We start from the raw sequence: 18,671 nt of genomic DNA on the forward strand, positions 1-18,671 counted from the left end.
CAATTAAAGTTTTGGAGGCTTATAATTTAGCAATAATATGTCTAGGAACGTAATTATTGTGGAATGACTGCAAATCATTCTGTAATGAAAATTTGTAAGCTTTCAAATTAAGACTGCTCTATAGAGACTTTTATTTACAGTCAGTCAATAAAGTTTAGGTACAGCGAATTTTTTACAAGACGGGCATTTATTTTTTAAATATTTTATTTTTCGATAATTTTTTATAAAAATATGGTTAATTCTACAAGAAAAAAACCGAAAATCCGAGTTCCAAACTTTGTGCAAAATTAAAGAAAATTGTTCCTAAACTTTATAGACTGACTGCAAAAAAAGTCTTACCACAGCGGTCGAGAAAAAGAACTTGTATATAATTTAGCTCGCGTCGCTCCAACAGTTGCAACGGCCGATTAAGCAGTGCACTGCACGAGTTCAAGTCCTGAAGCAGCCGACTTTTTTTTTTGTTAGATTGTATTGTTTTAAAGAGAAAAATTTATAATTTTTGACTCTTATTTTATGTATTTTTTTTTTCTTTTTTAGTTGTTATTTTTTTAAAAGGAAGAATATTTTTTTAATTTTTAAATTATATAGTTTCTAAAAGAAAGGTATTTTTTAATAAAATTTAATTTTTAGAAACAACTAAATAATATATACTTATATATATATTTTTTCATTTAATTTATTTTTCTTTTATTAAGTTCATTTTCTTTTAATTTTCAGGTGTTATTGTTTTAACAAGAAAAACATTTGTTTAATTCATTTCAGTTTAGGATCTTATTTTATTTTTTACTGTTTTTAATTATTACTTTTTTAAATTTTTAGGGTTTGTTTTAAAATTAAAATTTTGTTTTATTGTTTTTTAAATTTTTAAGTAACTTTTTCTTTTTTGTTTAAATCTTTTTCTTTTTCTAATTTAGTTTTTAGATTTTATTGTATGAAAAGGAAAACATCGTCACTGAAATGCAAAAAGTCGTAACTTATAAAAAATTCGAAAATCACTTGATGATGGAATTGCGACTCCCTACATCGTTTCATAAAAAAAAAAAATTAGTCACGACTTTTTCCATTTCAGTGACGATGTTGTTACGTTATTACGTGCATTTCAGGTGACGATATATATTTCTTTTAATTTCATCTAACCTGTAAAATTATTTTTATATTTTTTTTGGTTTATTTTAATTTTATAAGATTGTTTTTTTTTTAATTTAATGTTATTTTTTTATAAGTTTTTAATTCTTTTAAAAGGAAAAAATATATATTTTTTAAATTTTAAAAGGCTATTGCTTAAAGGCTAAAACCTTCCCTTTTGCAGATCTTTCAATTAGTACTTCGAAATGCAGAAAAGAGCTGTCAATACAGTTGCAAGAATCGCCCTGTTAGAGTACAACTCCATATTAAGCTTCTCAGGCGTTCAGCTCTTTTTAACCGACTTCAAAAAAATGAGGAGGTTATCAATTCGTCGAAATATTTTTTCGTTTATGTGTCTTACCGCATAACTTTGGACCACGTCAACCGATTCTTTTTGAATCGGAAAGGTGGTGTCTTAGAGGTGGTCCCATACTAATTTGTTTTAGATCCGATCATTGGATCATGAAAAAATTAACGATACTCCTAAATTTTTATATGAGATTTGAAGTCGGTTTTGTTTTTTGCTCAAAAATTACTTTTAAGGCTTTCAGCTATACAATTCAGCTATAGACGAAAGTCGGAAAAGCTTGTTTTGGAGAATGTACTCTTACACTAGAAATTTGGCCACGCTGTTCAGAGTAGTGCCAACTTCGATTTTCTGACAAATGACACAATTTCCAACCCTGCAGAATTGGTAGCAAGCTAGGATATTTAAAAAGTTATAGACGAAAATATTGTAATAATGTTTGAAACGTTTTTTCCGAATTCCTGTTTTTCGACTTAGGCGGTTATTGCTTATGACCACAGATATATGTACTATATATGCATGTATATAACATAAAGTGTTTAACAAATAAATTTACATACTTTACTTAAGTTTTCAAATGCAAATTTTGTCCACTAATTGACACTCAACAAACTCAAAGGCACCATTTATTTAGTAGTGCACAGCAAACAACCAACGTCAGAAGACAATCTGTTGAATGTAGGGCTGTGCGATTATTCGATTACTCGAGCAAGTTGGTTAATCAGTTATTCGGTTAATCAATTACTCGAGTAATCAAGATTTTGATTACTCAAAACGATGATTAATCGAGTTACTTGAAATATGATTACTCAAAAAAAATTAATTTTGCTCGTTAAAAGAGGTTGCTTTGGAAAATGCTTATTTTCTTTTTTATATTCTGTATATGAAAAAAATATGTATGTATGTATGTATTTCATTTTAATTTTTGAAAACAGATACGTTTTTTTCAAAGTATCAAGGAACTTCAACTGCTTTATATGTATGTATGTAAAGAGTACTTTGAAATGTTGATTACTCATTTTATTCATAATGTTGATTAATCATAAAGCAAATTACTCAAATATTTTTGTTTTTGGTTAATCAAAATCTTGATTACTCGAGTAACTGAACTTTTGAGTAATCATAATTTCCGATTAATCGAATAATTGAGTTATTTACTTTATGATTAATTAAAATTTTGAATAATCAATTAATCGCACAGCCCTAGTTGAATGTGATCTACTATATGCACACATACATACGTACATTTCAATACGTTCGAGTTGGAGATGAATTTGATATGGCAAAACCATTTTTTTTTGTGCTTGATCATCAGCTACCCTACCCAATTTTGATGAAAATTTTAAACAAACTTGTGCTCCAAAGCTCGTTTGTGCACACACACACACACACTGCCCGAAATGCGTTTACATTGCTTAACAATAAACTTAAAAAAACTCTGTATCTTCTTTTAACTTTTTTATAGTTTGTTTATGTGCGAGTTCAAGGTGAACGCGTCGAGCCGCTGTTTGTCGCAGACGGGTTAAGTCTTGTTTTCTGTTTTTTTGTTTTTCTGATGATTTATGCACTTCAACTCAGCTTCAATGAATGCCGGTGTTATAAAAGTTTGTGTAGCATAAATTTTTTTCGTTTGTCCGAAAGGTGGATTCAAAAGCATGAAGTCGAGATTACACTAAAAAAATATTATGAGTTAAGCTCACAGTTGGTCACTTCACAGGCACGCGTGCCATGCCTTTGTATCAGATTTCGAAATACCGGTATGAGAAAATTAATAATTTATACAAAGCTGATTAATAATTCTGCAAGATCTAACTGTACCTAATTACTTCAACAATGTGCTCTGCGGTTGGACGAAAAATATTAAGTTTACATCAAATTTTAGGCGATTGCTTAGAGAATTAATCCATTTTGCCGGTTGCTATCAACCTTTTTCTCATTTGGAAAGCATGTATTATTTTGAAGACTACCATACCCTGGCATCCACATAAGTTCAAGCGTATTTCTCTTAGCAGCCGAGCTTAGTCTCAATGTAAATTCCTGAATTGAAAATATTTGAGGAGGCCTATACGGCACACAGTGTACGATTTGGGTGTGTCGATGGACAAAATCGTAAATCCCTCGATAGGAATAAGATAAAAATATGGAAAAATAATGATGAATAATAAAAAGACAAAATATTGGCCTACAAGGGAAAAGTAGTCCCATTATATAATCATTAAATTAAACCCCCAAACAATTTGGTTGAAAAATTAACTTACGAAAACCAATTAACACATTGCTAGCTGCAAAAAACAAATTTTAGTTTTGGGTTTTATGGACTTTTCTTATAGATTCTCAACCAAGGACTTTAAATTTTCCACGGAAAATTCGAACGCAAACACTTCTGATGAGCCTCCAGAAGTTCCCAATTCTGGAAGTCTCAAACTCCGTATCAATTGCAAATACCAGATCGTTGACGACAACAAACACAAAGTAGGGGTGATCGAAGTTTAGTTTATTTAGAGAGTTTATAATTGCTTCAGGTAGGATGTTAATGAAAGCCTGCTTTCTCGATCTCAGTTCGCAACGACCGCATATTGCTTCTGCGTATTGCTCAAGAACCTCTAACACTGTGTGTTGTGGTGATTCTATTAATCTGCCCTTAGAGTAGGCGTGCTTATTTAATGTCAAAGAAAACCTGTGAATCCTGCTTCTCTACAAGTGACTTTAAGAGAAACAAAGAGAGAATTATTAATCCTTCCTTGGGTACGAAGGGAACTTTGACCCACCTCCAAGGATTTGGAATGAAGCTACTTCCTTAATAGCTCGCCTAGGCCGGGGGTCAGCATGCCAGCTATCTTCGGACTTCTGTTGGCTTGCAAACTTGGCAAGTCAATTACAAACAGTTTTCCATTGGAACCGCACCCTAAACTTCCCCGCCCGAGAAAACCAGAATTTTCTACTTGCAAGCACTACGAAATTTCAGACGTGATGCCGTGCCTTCCGAGAAGCAGCGGATTTTTTTTGCATAACAGCTTTTTATGTAGTTTTAGATTTGATTTTTTTTTAAAGAATAGTATCTTTTCGGCTCGTTTAATTTTTAGAAACTTATTTCATGTATCTTTTTAAATTAAATTTGTTTCTTTTTTCAATTAAATTTCTTTAATTTTTGGAAACTTTTGTTTTTTTAATTAAATTTTCTTTTAAGTTTAAAATGTTGAAAAAGATTTTTTTTATTGCATTTAATTATTTTATTTTTTTAATAACATTTTTTCTTTTTTAATTACTATTATTTTTTTTCAATTTTTGAGAATGTTCCAAATGGACATTTATGTATATCATTTTACTCACGCTCTCCAAATTTTTTTTTTCTTTTTAATGTAATTTTGGGTAATATTTTTATTATATTTTTATTTGATTGAAAAACTCTTTTTTTAATTTAATTTTTAGAGACTTATTTCTTGTATTTTTTTAATTAAATTTTTTTCTATTTTGCAATAAAATTTGTTTCTTTTTTCATTCAGTTTCCCTCTAGATGGTAGATTTTATTGTTTTAAAAAGGAAAATATTTTTATAATATTTATTTTTTTAAATTAAGTTTTCTTTTAAGTCTACTAATTTATTGTTTTAAAAAGAAAGCTATTTTTTAATTTAATTTAATTTTAAGAAAGTTATTTTATTTTTTTCTTTATTTAATTAATTTTTTTTCTTTTTCGATAAATTTTTTAAATTTCTGAGCATGTTTCAAATGTATCATTTTGCTTACGCTGCTCCAACAGTCGCAATGACCGAGTGAGAAAAGCATGGGCGTACCATTCTTGAGATCCAACGTTATTTATTATTTTTTTTATTTTGTAATGTAATTTTAGATTTTATTGCTTTAAAAGGAAAAATTTATTTTAATTTAATTTAATTTTAGAAACTTGTTTTATGTATTTTTTTAAATTGAATACTTTTATATTTTGAATTTAATTTTTTTTTTTTTTTTTGTATTTATTTTCCTTCCTTATTGTTTTCAATAATTTTTTAAGATTTTATTGTTTTGAAAAGAAACAAAATTATTTTTTGCTTAATTTCATTAACTTTTTAATTTCATTTAAGTTTTGTTCTTCTTTTTATAAAATTTTTTTAATTGTTAGATTATACCTATTGTTTAAAAATATATTTTTAAATTAGATTCTAGAAATTAATTTCTAAAAATTTATTTTTTTTCTTTGTATTTAAATTTTTTCTGTTTTAAATGAAATATTTTAATCTTTCTTTTTTTGTTGTTTTAAAAAGGAAAACATATTTTTTTATTAAATTCAATTTTTAAAAAACTTATTGCTATAAGACAAACAGAGTAACGTACTTTAGCAGATCTTTCAATTAGTCTTTCGAAAGACAGGGCAGAGCTTTCAAGACAGTCGCACTTGAAAGACAGTTGCAAAAAAATGGCGCTGTTAAGCTCAATCCTTGAAGAAAAACTGTGGTTATTCAAGCGAGGCGGAATGTGAATTGTACATATATTTCTTTCAGTTGTTGAACTGAAATCAAACTGCAATTATACTAAGAACAAACATATTTTCCGTGAGCTTCGATTCAAATTTGTCAACACTTTAGCAACTTTTTGCTGTTGCACTGTTCGCAATGCGTTTTCATCATTTCCTAAGAATGCCGCTTCCGTTCAGCAATTTGCATGCATAGGCAAATTTGCTCAGCAAGTTACATACTTTTACAGCACTTTTCGTAATTATGTGCATATGTAGTATGTAGGCATTTGTGATTTATGCTTTTCATTTAAGCAAGTCACGACAACTCTTTTATTGTTATTTCGCTAAGTTTGGTGAAAGAATGCCGTTAAATACTGGCTAGCAAAAGTTTTTGCTAAACAGTCGCGACTTCTTACTCACATACATGAGCATAATACATGCATACTTTTGCATATATATATTTTTTTTCATTTCATAATTACTGTTGACTGCATTAAAATGCCGCTATTTGCTAATTGTTATGTTCCTCTACTCACCTATTTATTAATCGTTTTTTCTACACTTTTCTCTATTTCTTTGTAGCGTGTTCCACCGCTTCGTGTTGACGATTTAATCAACGATTTACGCGATGGTACCAAACTTATTGCACTCTTGGAAGTGCTATCCGGCGAACGTTTGCCCGTGGAGAAGGGTCGCGTTCTACGACGTCCGCATTTCCTCAGCAATGCCAATACAGCCTTACAATTTTTAGCCAGCAAACGTATCAAATTGGTGAATATTAATCCGGCAGATTTGGTGGATGGGAGACCACCAGTTGTGCTGGGTCTGATATGGACCATCATATTGTACTTCCAGGTAAGTTGAAGTCTTTTAAGCAAACAAAAAAAAAACATAAGCACAATTACATTTAATCTAAATAAATAGGAAAAATATACATAATTACTCTAACATGTAAAAAATTTATTTAAGTATGAATACATTTGTAAGGCACCCTGTAAGTGCACCATAAACACCCTTTTTAAGTATGTACTTAAAAAAAAATCCGTAATAAACTCTCCTCAAATTTCTTAAGAAGATCCTAAAAATCCATTCTTAATCTAGTACCCACTCCCACCACTGTATCTTTTATCATTTTAATATCAGGAGCAAGTGTAGGCGCTTGTGCTATTAGAGATTTTATTTCCGAAATCGATTGATTAAGACAGTTAATTAGTTAATTTTTGGATGTAACAGAACAAGAGACACCGCGACCTAAAATATATTTTGTATCTCTTAAAGAGAGAGTCCCCAACCTAGTGTGGCCAAGATACCTTCGGCTTCCCTAATGAATCCTAAAAGGGGCTTGGTAGGCGAATTCCTTATAACAAAGGGTTCGACTATTGAAGATTTAAAATAAATCGGTCTTTGTCGGACTAAAGACGGACGGTGACAGAGAATATGCTTCGAAGTTTCATCATAATCGGGGCAGAGCCGGCTTCCGACTCTGTGATCACACCTATTCGGTGCAAGTGGAATCACAATTGATTGTGACCGGTCAGGTACCCAGAAAGTAGCCTGATGTCATTTCTATTTACTAAAACAATGCCGTTTCTGTTGAAGGGGTAGCCGAAGAGCCTGGCCTGTCTAAGACCCACCACTGCTTCCCAGTACTTACTGCTTTCAGAGTGCACCCAATCAGTAATTATAGCTCTCGAAGAGGAACACCTGAGACAATAGAATGGTTCTGGTCCCGAAAAAGCAATTAACGATCCTAGCAGTCCTGTCTGCTCAATGAGAGCAAAAAACTAGGTAGACCTTTCGAAATTGAAGGCAACATGAGGTTTGCCCATCTGCAGCACCTTGATGTCTCCCAGTCATTGCTGAGCGAAGTATTCACCCAGTTTCTGATGGTGGTTTCGATAGCCGAAGATGCCGTGCTATAACGGGTTGCGGACCGAGGGATGATTGGTCTGAGCCAACGCTGGTCAAGTGGTGACCTGGCACCCAGAGTGAAAAAAGCTTGTTATGTCTAGAAACATAATTTAGTTGAGACTTGCATTGCCGAACTAGTTTGGAAGTAGTTAGAGGGCTGGCCAATGCCTTAAGTGCAGGTAGCCCTTCATTGCAGACACGTAAACTCCTTTCCACCAAGTAGTCCATGGCCTTGATGATTGCAAATATCTCAGCTTGAAAGACCGAAACATACTGTCCAAGAAAAAGTGAAGCTTATCCCCATTAACTTCGATGAAGACCCGAGAGCCTGACCCAGAGTCAGTTTTGGAGCCATCCGTAAATATTCGACAGTGTGTGGATTCGGGCTCAGCGCTGGAATTAAACCAGCATTCAGCCTCAGGGCACTCAACATTATAGAATCTCTTCAACAAAGGTAATGGTGACGTTCTATCCTGCAGCATTAAAAAGGCACAAGTGCTCAGATCTCTGCCACCAGCAACTTCAGCCTCGCCCCATTCAGTGTTATACCATTATCCGTTTCATTTTGGTCTGCAGGTGGCCTTTAAGGCTTTCCTACGTATGAAAGCACAAAGTGACAGTAAGAGCAGCAGTGCATCAAGAGAAGCACCAGGTGTTATAAAGAAATCTTCCTTGTGGCACATGGCAATCATCCTTTGAAGTTTAGCAAGAAGATTTTCCACGGTATTGATTGAAAGTCTGCTCCACCATACGACTGACGCATAGCTCATGGGTCTGATCATAGAGGTATAGATCCAGAGGATTCCATATGGCGATAAGCCCCACGTTTTGCCAAAGGCCTGTTTACATTGCCAAAATGCCGGCAATGCTTTGGACATCTTCACGTGAGATTTTCACGATAGTTTTGTATTCAGAATAACACCTAGATACTTCACTTTGAGAGAAGTCTGAATTGCGACTCCTTTAAGTGCGAGGGGAATGAGACCATCCAACCTGCTCCTTCTAGTGAAGAGCACAACACTAGTTTTGGTTAGGATAGCGGTGAACCCATTTCTATAACACCAAGTTCCAATGATATTCAGTATTGTCTGTGCTTTCCTGCAAACAGCCGGCAGAGATGGGCCAGTGACTAGACAAACAACATCGTCCGCATAAGCTTGAGCGTAGATATCAGAGACATTAAAAGTGACAAGAAGAGAATCAATTACCAAGCGCCGGTGTAAAGGGGAAAGTACACCACCCTGAAGGTAGCGGCAGCATTGAACGAATCTAATTTACCAGTACAGAATCTACTCCATGCCGTAGAGCAGAATTACACATGCTATCGAAGGTGACACTGTCAAAACACCCTCTATGTCTACAAAAATGCCCAAGGCGAACTCTTTCCTATTGATGGCATTGTTGGTTCTGGCAGTTCTGGGATTTCCCTGCCTGATAGGCATGTTGAGGCAAAGAGAGAGAATGTGATGAGAGCGCCTCCCTACGAATGCGCAACTCTACCAATCTTTCCAGACATTTTAGGAAGCATGAAGGATGTCATGCTAATAGGGCTGTAGCTTCTGACGCTTGTATAGTCATCCTTACCATGCTTCGGTATACAATCGATATTAACCAGCCTCCAAGGTTTTGGTATAGAACCCTGTATTCCAATGCGTTACAAAATGAAAAATTTTATTCTGTGTTTTATTTTAAGGCTTAGGGCGGTTTAAAACTTTTCAGTCGCTTTTTACGAAACCGTTTGAAAGCTAGTTCATGTTGCTTTAATGGAATCTTCGTGACGCTGTAAATATACCCTTTACTTTTCCCTATCGCTCTCCCTATCCCTTTCCTAAATATTGCAAAATTACTGCACATTAAATGTACTTTCACAATTACATAAATATTAACACTTTAAGCTAAATAACAGTATACTTAAAAGTAATAACAGTGTAAAAAGTAAACATTTGTGTGTATTTCCTTTTTATCTCTTTGTCTCTCTTTTTGAAACGTTTTGATTTTTGAACTATTTAATTAATTTTTTTTGCTAAAAACAAGCTTCATAAGAAGAGACGGAAAAAAGTAGTTGTAGTAATAAATTATGCGCCACAGGTAGGTTTGTAGTTGATGAGTGTTGTAAATAATTATGCATCTATTGGTAATAATACGCAAATTAATCGATTTTGGTGTTTTTAAATTTTGCCTTTATTCAAGTATACATATACATACATACATATGTACCTACATTAGAGCGTACCACCTTACAAGAAAACAAAAGAAAGTTCACCGTAAACCACTGAGTCTTAGGTATTTTTGCAAGGAAATTTGGAACTTTTATTTTTTTTGACGAACCAAAAAATTTTGCAATGGCAACACATTTTTGGTTTTAAATAGTTCCTTATCAAAAGTTTAATGATTTTTGGAGAGCTTTAATTTAGTGACTGGGTGGTACGTTAGGGTAACATGAACTGTGATCTGAGATCAAAGAACTTTGGAACAAACAGCTTGTATTCTCGAGACAAAAACATCCATATAAAATACTTTAAGATCCAATTGTAAATGTCGAAGATATGACGAAAAATATATGTAGAAAGGTGACCGCTATGATCGGCAAAAAAATTGTTTTACTTTTTTCCAAATTTCCTTGCAATTTTTCATTAGACTCAGGTACGGTCTAATGTACATACATACATATATAATACATATATTTATAATAGTACCAAGTCAGATATAGCGCACATTTCACACAGTTATACGTAAGGTTTAGTGCATTATTTCTACGCAATTTATTTTTTCAAAAATAATATTTAAGTTCTTACGTGTTCGAGCATATTTAAGCATATTTTTTTTAAGATTTTCGCAGAATATTTTAAACCTCTAACTGCCGTTTTCAGTGATTTTACATTGAAATTTTTGAAGATACTTATTTATGCATCAAAAAGACCCATTATGCTAGGAATTATGGGGTTAAAATGCTTTACGAAAAAATAGCTCGATAAATTTTACTAATGTCTCTTAAGCCATAACTAAATTTGAGGTTGAGGTCCCTTTTATGATGTTTTTTCTAATGAAAAAAACACCACAATAGGTTGCGAATTTGGAGATCGCCACATCTCTTTATCAGACTTACACCCAAGCGTACCAAGCAGGTCTTCCACTTACTGAGCTAATTTCTTCGTACCATGTAAATTGTTCCTCTTTGCTTTCAAGCTGTGGTTCGTGCAATGGTACCATGCCTTAGACAGCATGAAGAAAGCTGGGCAACCGACCAGCAAATCTACACAAATACTACACTCTGACAGCAGGGCGGCGTTCCTTGTCTAGAAAGCATTCGCGGTCACAATGCATGGCATTCCGAGTTTAACAGAATCTTGCATACTGCGGGGGCAGCCTGATCTTTTTGTTGTTCTAATGGCTACTTAACCCTGCCTAGATCCACTAATGGTTTTCAAATCAAGTTCAACTAACGGCAGGCCCAAGAAACCTTTTGTTTCGATTCTTGTTTGGATGTGGTCGTATCAAAGAGAGAAAGGTTTGAACTGAGTGGGTTTATGGGGGCAAGTGAAGATGTGATTAGTATTATGTAAACCTTCACGTGTAGGATATTCGATTTAAATACGGGGACCTTCATAGTCTGGGTAAGTTGAAGTTTAACCTACTGTAATGTCCCAGGAAAACGGTTGTCTCGCGCGGCAGCTGAAGATCTTCCTCTGTAATAGGCAATGGTTAAATTGCAATAATGTGAATAGGATGTTGTCATTGTCAAAGCATCTGAACCATTTACCAGGACGAGTATCATGTGTGATTTATAGTGTCTAGTTTCTGTACGACGAGAGCGGATTTTACTTCTAAATTGCCTACTTAGTTTAGAGGGCAAGAGTGATTCTCTATTGGATTTTAAGATCCTAAGATTCCTTTATTATTTCGAAATTATAGCCGTTAACAGTGCAGTGAGTGTTTGTTTGAAGTCAGGAGTCTTGACGCAGGAGGTGATTTGTCTTGTGCCCATTTTCCTCCCGATCCTTACGATTTGCTTGCACATACAACTTGGAAAAGGCTGAATAAAACGGCGCAGTTGTAGGTACGTAAAAAATGCCCTCGAGCGATTTAGTTCTGCAGTCCTTATCTTCTGCAGGCTGCCCTGTCTGAACTTCGTTTGGCAACGAAAGGGTTGGATATGCCCTTCTTAAATCTGTCATTTGTTCAATGCCATTTTACTTCGTGGGATACTAAATTCAATTTTTCAGCCGCGAAAAGCTATTTGTACCTCGTCAGAGTCGGGCGGTGTGACATTGTTCACGTCGTCCTCGACTGTAGGCTCGGGCTCACCTTCTTCACTGGTTTCAGGCTGTAAACATTCAATAAGGTCGAAAAGTGTTCTCCTCGTAATTGAAAGTAGGTTTAGGATTTCGGTGGTCGCTACATCGTGATGGTAGTTCTTACAAGAATTCGTTCTGTCCTGAAACCCTCCGTAAATCGCGTGTTATTTTGATAAAATTTTCGGGTGTTTTTTTGAACAGGCTTTTTATTTTTTTGTACGGAAAATAATCTTCACCACTTCAGCGTACAGTGTCGCACTGTAAGCGACATATTTTTTCTCTGCAGCGGCGCATGGTTCCTCGTCGTACCAATTGCTCTTTCCGGCTGGCTGAAATCGTACTATTTCCTGTGCTCTCAGAGAGCAGGTAGGATATTCGAGTGGATAAGAACCAGCAAATTTTCTTCAGTTGCAGGGCGCATAATTTTTGATGCACAAAGACGAGTGCGCATCTTGTCTGCAACAGGAGTCAATGTTTAGTCCTCAAAAGGTTCGTATGTACATCTAAAACAACGAAGAGTGCCTTCCGTCTGTCAAAATATCTTGGACTTGGTTTCTCGTTTTTCAACCTGGCTAAAGTATTGAAGTCTGATCTATCCTTTTATGCTGGGGCCTAGTAATGTATAATACAATGTTTCGGGCCACAGCCTAAGTCCGATATCAGACAGCTCATGGTTGCATCTATATTTTTAGACGATTGCATCAATGATATCTACTTTTTCCACCCAGACTTTGAAATCGCCAACCATGATTGGTGCTCTCGTAAAAGTGATCTGCGTTTTCATACTCTTTTCCTCCTTTGTGGTATGGGCGTAAATGAGCGATATGCGGATTGTGGCGAGAAACTCGTTTGCCTGCTTTATCGACAATACTAAGTGACGCAGTCTCTCCACATCCTTAAATCCAATACCGAATTAGGCATGCTTTCCGTGCCAGTATACGTCTCTCTGAGAACTTATGAGTACTAAGTGCAATCGGGTGCTTTTCGGCGATACCTTGGGGAGTGTCGAGCATATTCGCGAGACTGCATGAGTAGAGATATCGATAATATGGTGGTATAAGACGAATATTACCCACAGATAGCGCCCCATTTTTAATTGACATAAATTTTTGAAGTGAAATTTCTTTAGCGGCGGTAGTGAATTAAAAAATCTTCACGGAAATGTGTGAATTTGCGATGCAACAGAAGTGCATCCACTTTCCCACTAAGCCGTAGACGAATCCAAAGACCATTACCGAGCCAAAGACAAATATGGCGACGAATACGAAGACGTGGGCGAAGGTGAATACGAAGACGAATACAAAAATGAAGTCAAATACGAATACAAAGGAGACTATGTACTAAGATGAAGATGAAGACGAAAACAACTACAAAGACCAAGGCGAAAAGTAAAGAGTAGCATAAATGTCTGTAGTGTTAAATGAACTAGAAATGATTCGAAGGAAGTTTCACTTAGGTTTTTTCTTTATTTGATTAAAACCCTGATCGGGTACTGGTCGCAACAAAGTTTTCTTTTCCCTTCGTTCTGCCCTTATTTCCTTCACTCCAACCGATAGTAGCGAGCTCTACCGAAAACTAGTTTTATGCGCTAGTATCTTGGAGAAAAGTCTCCACTAGGGGTGTTTGTGCCAGAACGATAACGACCTTTATTGAAGAAATAGGCACTTTTGTTGTCCGCTGTTTAATGGCAAAGGAAAAGTCCATGGTGCTTGTTTGTGTGAGCAGCGGCGGCGAACTCAAAAGCACTAGCAACACCGGCACTGAGGCACGATCGTTTTGCGGACCGGCGCGTAGGCTGCGGCCATACTCGTAGGTCGACGGCAGGGAAGAACCGAGTGAGCTTTGAATAGGGAAATATCCCTACTGGGAGCGAATTAGTGCCGTTTTTTTAAAGCGAAATTTGACTTGTATTATACTAGACGTGGTAACCCCGACCACAGGTTATGTATCCACTGCGTATTTGGCTTGTAGTGTTGTCCGTATATGCCACCCTATTGTGTTCCTTTACCATCCTTTTAGCATTCCGCAATCAGAACCCAGTTACCTGGCGGATTAAAGATATCCCCGCAGATCGGGCAGTAGTGCGACTGGGTTCGTTAACTTTTGGTTGGTCCTCAACTCGGGAGCACCTCAAAACAAGGTTTTGTTTTTGGAATTAGTATTGGATAGCATAAAAAAGTTGTTGCATATTTCAAGAGAACCTATTTGTTTTTTTTTTCTGTGCACTTTCATGTTCTTTGTATAAAGATTTCGTCTAAGAATACCCCAAGTGAAATTTTGCGGGTAATAATTTTCTAGAACATTTTAACACTTTAGCGACCTCATAAATGCCATTTTATTGAGACTTTCTAAAAAAACAGGTCGAAACGAGCCTTTCGTGAGAGAGCTGATGGGCTAAAGTGTTCTAGAAAATTATTCCTCGTGAAATTTTACTATACGTGCCCCAACTACATATTTCGCACCAATATAAGTTTTAACCCTTTTTTCTCCTACCTATTCTAAAAATACTCAGGCAAAAAACTGCAAATTTAATATGACCATAAAGAGAAAATTTTTTCTGAGAATTCAAAAAGACTTGGAGGTTTTGCTATACGAGTCTAGGTTTTACATCTTGAGCTGTAATCATTCCGCCCCCAAAAATGCTGTTGCACTGTGTTATAAATAAATATGTATTCCATCCATCACTTTTAAATACGTACACATTTTTATATGCATAGGATGGATTTCGAACCTATATTTTAGTATTTTCTTTAGATTACATTTAATCTCTGTGTTAAACTAAGTTGATTTAATTAATTTCAAATATTTTGTTATTTTATTTAATTTTTTTCTCAAATCTTTATGCAAGTTCTTCTACTTAATATATTATTTTCTTTTTTTTCGCCCCTAACCAGATTGAGGAGAATAGCCGCAACCTTGAATATTTGGGTCATGGTATTAGCGGTTCGGTAAGTTCTCTCGATAGCGTTGGCAAAACTGTCAGCGATCAAAAAGCTGAGAAATGGAAGCAAGGTGCTAGGAAGACACTGCTGAATTGGGTTACCAATGCCTTGCCAAAGTAAGTTTTATATACAAACACTTTCGCAAATTATCTCATTTACATTTACCATTTTTTTTTACTCTCCACAGAGACATCGGCATTGAAGTAAAGGATTTCGGCGCCAGTTGGAGAGATGGTGTCGCCTTCCTAGCCCTTATCGATGCAATCAAAGCGAATTTGGTTAATTTGGCTGACTTGAAAAAGGCCAACAATCGTCAACGTCTAGAAACTGCTTTCGATGTGGCTGAAAGTAAGCTGGGCATTGCCAAATTGTTGGATGCTGAGGATGTGGATGTACCAAAACCGGATGAGAAGAGTATAATGACATATGTGGCGCAATTTTTGCACAAGTACCCTGAACCAAAAGTGAGTAGTAGAGTAGTAATTTGCATACAAACACTCTGAGTCTCTCTACTTTTAATTACTCTAACACACACTCTCGATTTCTCTCCCTCGATTTCAATTATTGCAGGGTGCCTCACGTGATACATCACACATACAACAGGAATTGGACGAACTACGCCGTTTCCTGATAGAAAAGACCACAGAATATGAGCCCATGGTCATGTCGAATTCATTCCCGCGTGATTTCGCTGAATATCTGATCGCACGTTCGGAGATTGACGCCCACTTGCCGGTCTACAATCGCCTCAAGCAACTGATGGAGAGTCAGAGCGGCTTCCTACAAGTGCCGCGCCCGGTGTGGGAGGACATAAATGCATTGTGGCAACGTTTGCAATATCAAATGAACTATTGGCTGTGGTTGTTGGATTCAGAGTTGCCAGGCGAATTCGGTGTGGTCGGCAAGTGGCTAGCGGACGCTGAAAAACTACTAATGGACAATGAGATACCAAGTACCATGAATGAGGAGACAGCATCGGTGATAAGTAGAAAGCTGGAGGAGCATAAATTATTCTTTGCCGATTTGCCACGTATAATGGCAATGTTTGAGAATGCCAAGCGTTCGCCATTGGTGCAACAAGTGCCGCTAGAGCAATTGCGCAACCTGGAACGCCGTCTGCAAGAGGTGGCACCCAAGGCGGCCGAACGTAGAATACGTTTAAAGTTCCTGGAACATAAGTGCTGTCTCATTGCTTTCCTCAATTTGGTTCAGAACAAAATGAAGGGTTGGACTGGCAAGTATGGCTATGAGGAGAAGGTCAGCCAGCAATTGGAGCAATACAAGAATTTCGTATCGCGCAATAAAATTTTCCAAGAGTTCCAGAAGGCATTCGTCGACATGCAACAAGTGGTGGACGAATACAAGCGTGACGGCAATGTACCGCGCAAAGACATAACGGAAATCGATCGCTTCATGTACGAGACCGAGGAGCGTTGGAAGCGTGTATCTATGGAGCTTAAGTGCTGCCAGAACTCGCTGGAAGAGGTTGTGAGCTGTTGGCAGACCTGGAACCGGTTGGCGCCCACTTGTGAGGAGTGGCTCAATTTGGCCGAAACTAAACTATCGCGTACCGAAGATGAACGCTTGGAGTTCTTCCAAGACATAACCACATGGAAGGATAAATTCGATGCACTCGCCAATGCAGCCAATTATTTGATCGCTTCGTGCGAGGATGGCATCGCACACAACCTGCGCCAGAAGCATGGCAATTTATCGGAGCGCTTCGAGCGCCTCTTTGCCAATACCAAGCAATACATGCATGCGGGTGACATCATACGCGCACGCAACGAATACAAATCCGGCATTGAGAAGCTCTCACAATGGCTGCGCCATGCCGAGCAGGTGCTCGAACAGCGTCAAATGCTCGGCAACACGCAACAGATTACCAAATATGGCGAAGAGTTGCAAAAGCTAGCTAGCGAAATTGATGACAACGAGGAGCTCTTCAAGACGGTCAGCCGCAATTTCCAGGGTCTTATCCAGGACTTGCCGCGCGATGAGGTCGACAAAATGATGAAATTACTCAAGCAGGAGAAGGAGTCTTTGGTGCGCATACGCGCTCAAATACCAGCAAAATTGCATCTCTTCCACCAGCTGCTCATACAGCAGGAGTCGCTCGAGGCGGGCCAAAAAGAGATACATCAATGGCTGAACGATGCAGAGGCGCTGCTGAGCACGCACGCACTCTCGGGTGGACGCGATGCCATAAGTGAGGAGTTGAACAAACACAAGACCTTCTTTTCGCGCACCGTCTACTATCGTTCGATGTTGGAGAGCAAGAATAAGGTTTTCCAGAATCTGCTGAAGTCGGTCGCCGCTGATGACAATATCGACACCTCGCAAACGGCGCACAACATGCAGCAGCTGAACGAGCGCTTTAACTATGTCATACAGAATGCTGAGCAGTGGGAGCAGCGATTGAATAATGCCTCACGCGGTTGGAACGCCTTCAAAGAGAATGAGCACGTCGTCAGCGAATGGCTAACGCAGGCCGAATCTATGCTTATCGAAAAACACATCGAATCGAAGACCGTAATCGAGACACAAAAGTACTTCTTCGAAAACGTCAACGAGCGCTGGATGCACAATCTGGTGGAGTCGGCGCAGGACTTGTTGAAAACACTGCCGGCGCAAGAGCAAAAGCCTGTAGTGGATACGGTCGAACAGCTGCAAGCCAAGTGGCAGCACGTCTTATCGCAAGCGCCACAGCATTTGTTGAAGCTCGAATTCCGTCTTGACGAATCGGCCTTCTATCAGACGCTGCAAGAAGTCGAAAAGGAATTGCATTTGGAGCAACAAGCTTTGAATCGCAACGAAGATATCGACTCCATACTCAATCGCAATGAGCAATTCTTCCGACAGCAGGGACCAATACCGCAAATTGAGAAGAGCTTGCAGAATATGCATCGCATTAGTCAAGCTTATGGTTATCAAAAGCCGACTGACATCAGCCTCGGTCAGGCCTATGACAACGCTAAGCTGCAGTGGCAGCAATTGTCGGGCAAAATTGGTGATATGCGCGAGACTCTGCAGCAAATACCGGCACAGTGGGACAGCTATCATGAGAAGTTCAAGGAGATGGTCGAGTGGATGAATATTGTCGATAAGAGTTTGAAGAATATTGTGAACGAAGTGAACAGCATGGAGGAGTTCGAGAAGGAAAAGGTGGTCTTCCAGGTGAGAACAATTCTATGACTTAATTACAAAATCTGTGTGGATATTGAAGCTAGGGAGTGGTCAAAGATTTTGTGAGTATTTTTTTCGCGGGTTATCGTCAAAGTTTACTAAAGGCGGGGAAATGGGAGTTACTAGGAGTGACAAACCCACGAAGACTTTTAGCCATAGCCGTTCTAAAGACAGTTGAAAAGTATATACATACGAGTACCAGCATAGTCCTTGGTGGCGTTATTAATATTTCGGATATGAGGCATTCCAAGCTATTTCAACGAAAATTAAGTACTATTTTATTTTTCGATTTTGATATAAACTGACTACAATGTAGAAATACCTTTAAGGAATGGCAAAATGCGAGGAATGTAAAAAAAAATTGCAAAAATTATACAACATCCAAAATATAAGGTCTCTCGGCGAGGGCCGTTGTTTATCACACCATAGCTCGATAAATATTGGTTGTATCAAA

At 37.2% G+C, this 18,671-nt stretch overlaps 1 protein-coding gene across 1 annotated transcript in view; it reads left to right on the forward strand.

The window, feature by feature from the left end:
* Positions 1-18,671, forward strand: part of LOC118740582 (nesprin-1-like) — a 136,301-nt gene that overhangs the window by 53,851 nt on the left and 63,779 nt on the right. The window contains exons 3-6 of the mRNA XM_036472179.1: positions 6,466-6,738; positions 14,984-15,147; positions 15,219-15,495; positions 15,602-18,208. Coding sequence (XP_036328072.1) covers positions 6,466-6,738; positions 14,984-15,147; positions 15,219-15,495; positions 15,602-18,208 — 3,321 coding nt within the window. The remainder of the gene's footprint in view (positions 1-6,465; positions 6,739-14,983; positions 15,148-15,218; positions 15,496-15,601; positions 18,209-18,671) is intronic.

The sequence above is a fragment of the Rhagoletis pomonella genome, unplaced genomic scaffold, assembly GCF_013731165.1.
Source record: "Rhagoletis pomonella isolate Grant_MI unplaced genomic scaffold, Rhpom_1.0 Rhpom_scaffold_00006, whole genome shotgun sequence".
NCBI classification, from domain to species: domain Eukaryota; kingdom Metazoa; phylum Arthropoda; class Insecta; order Diptera; family Tephritidae; genus Rhagoletis; species Rhagoletis pomonella.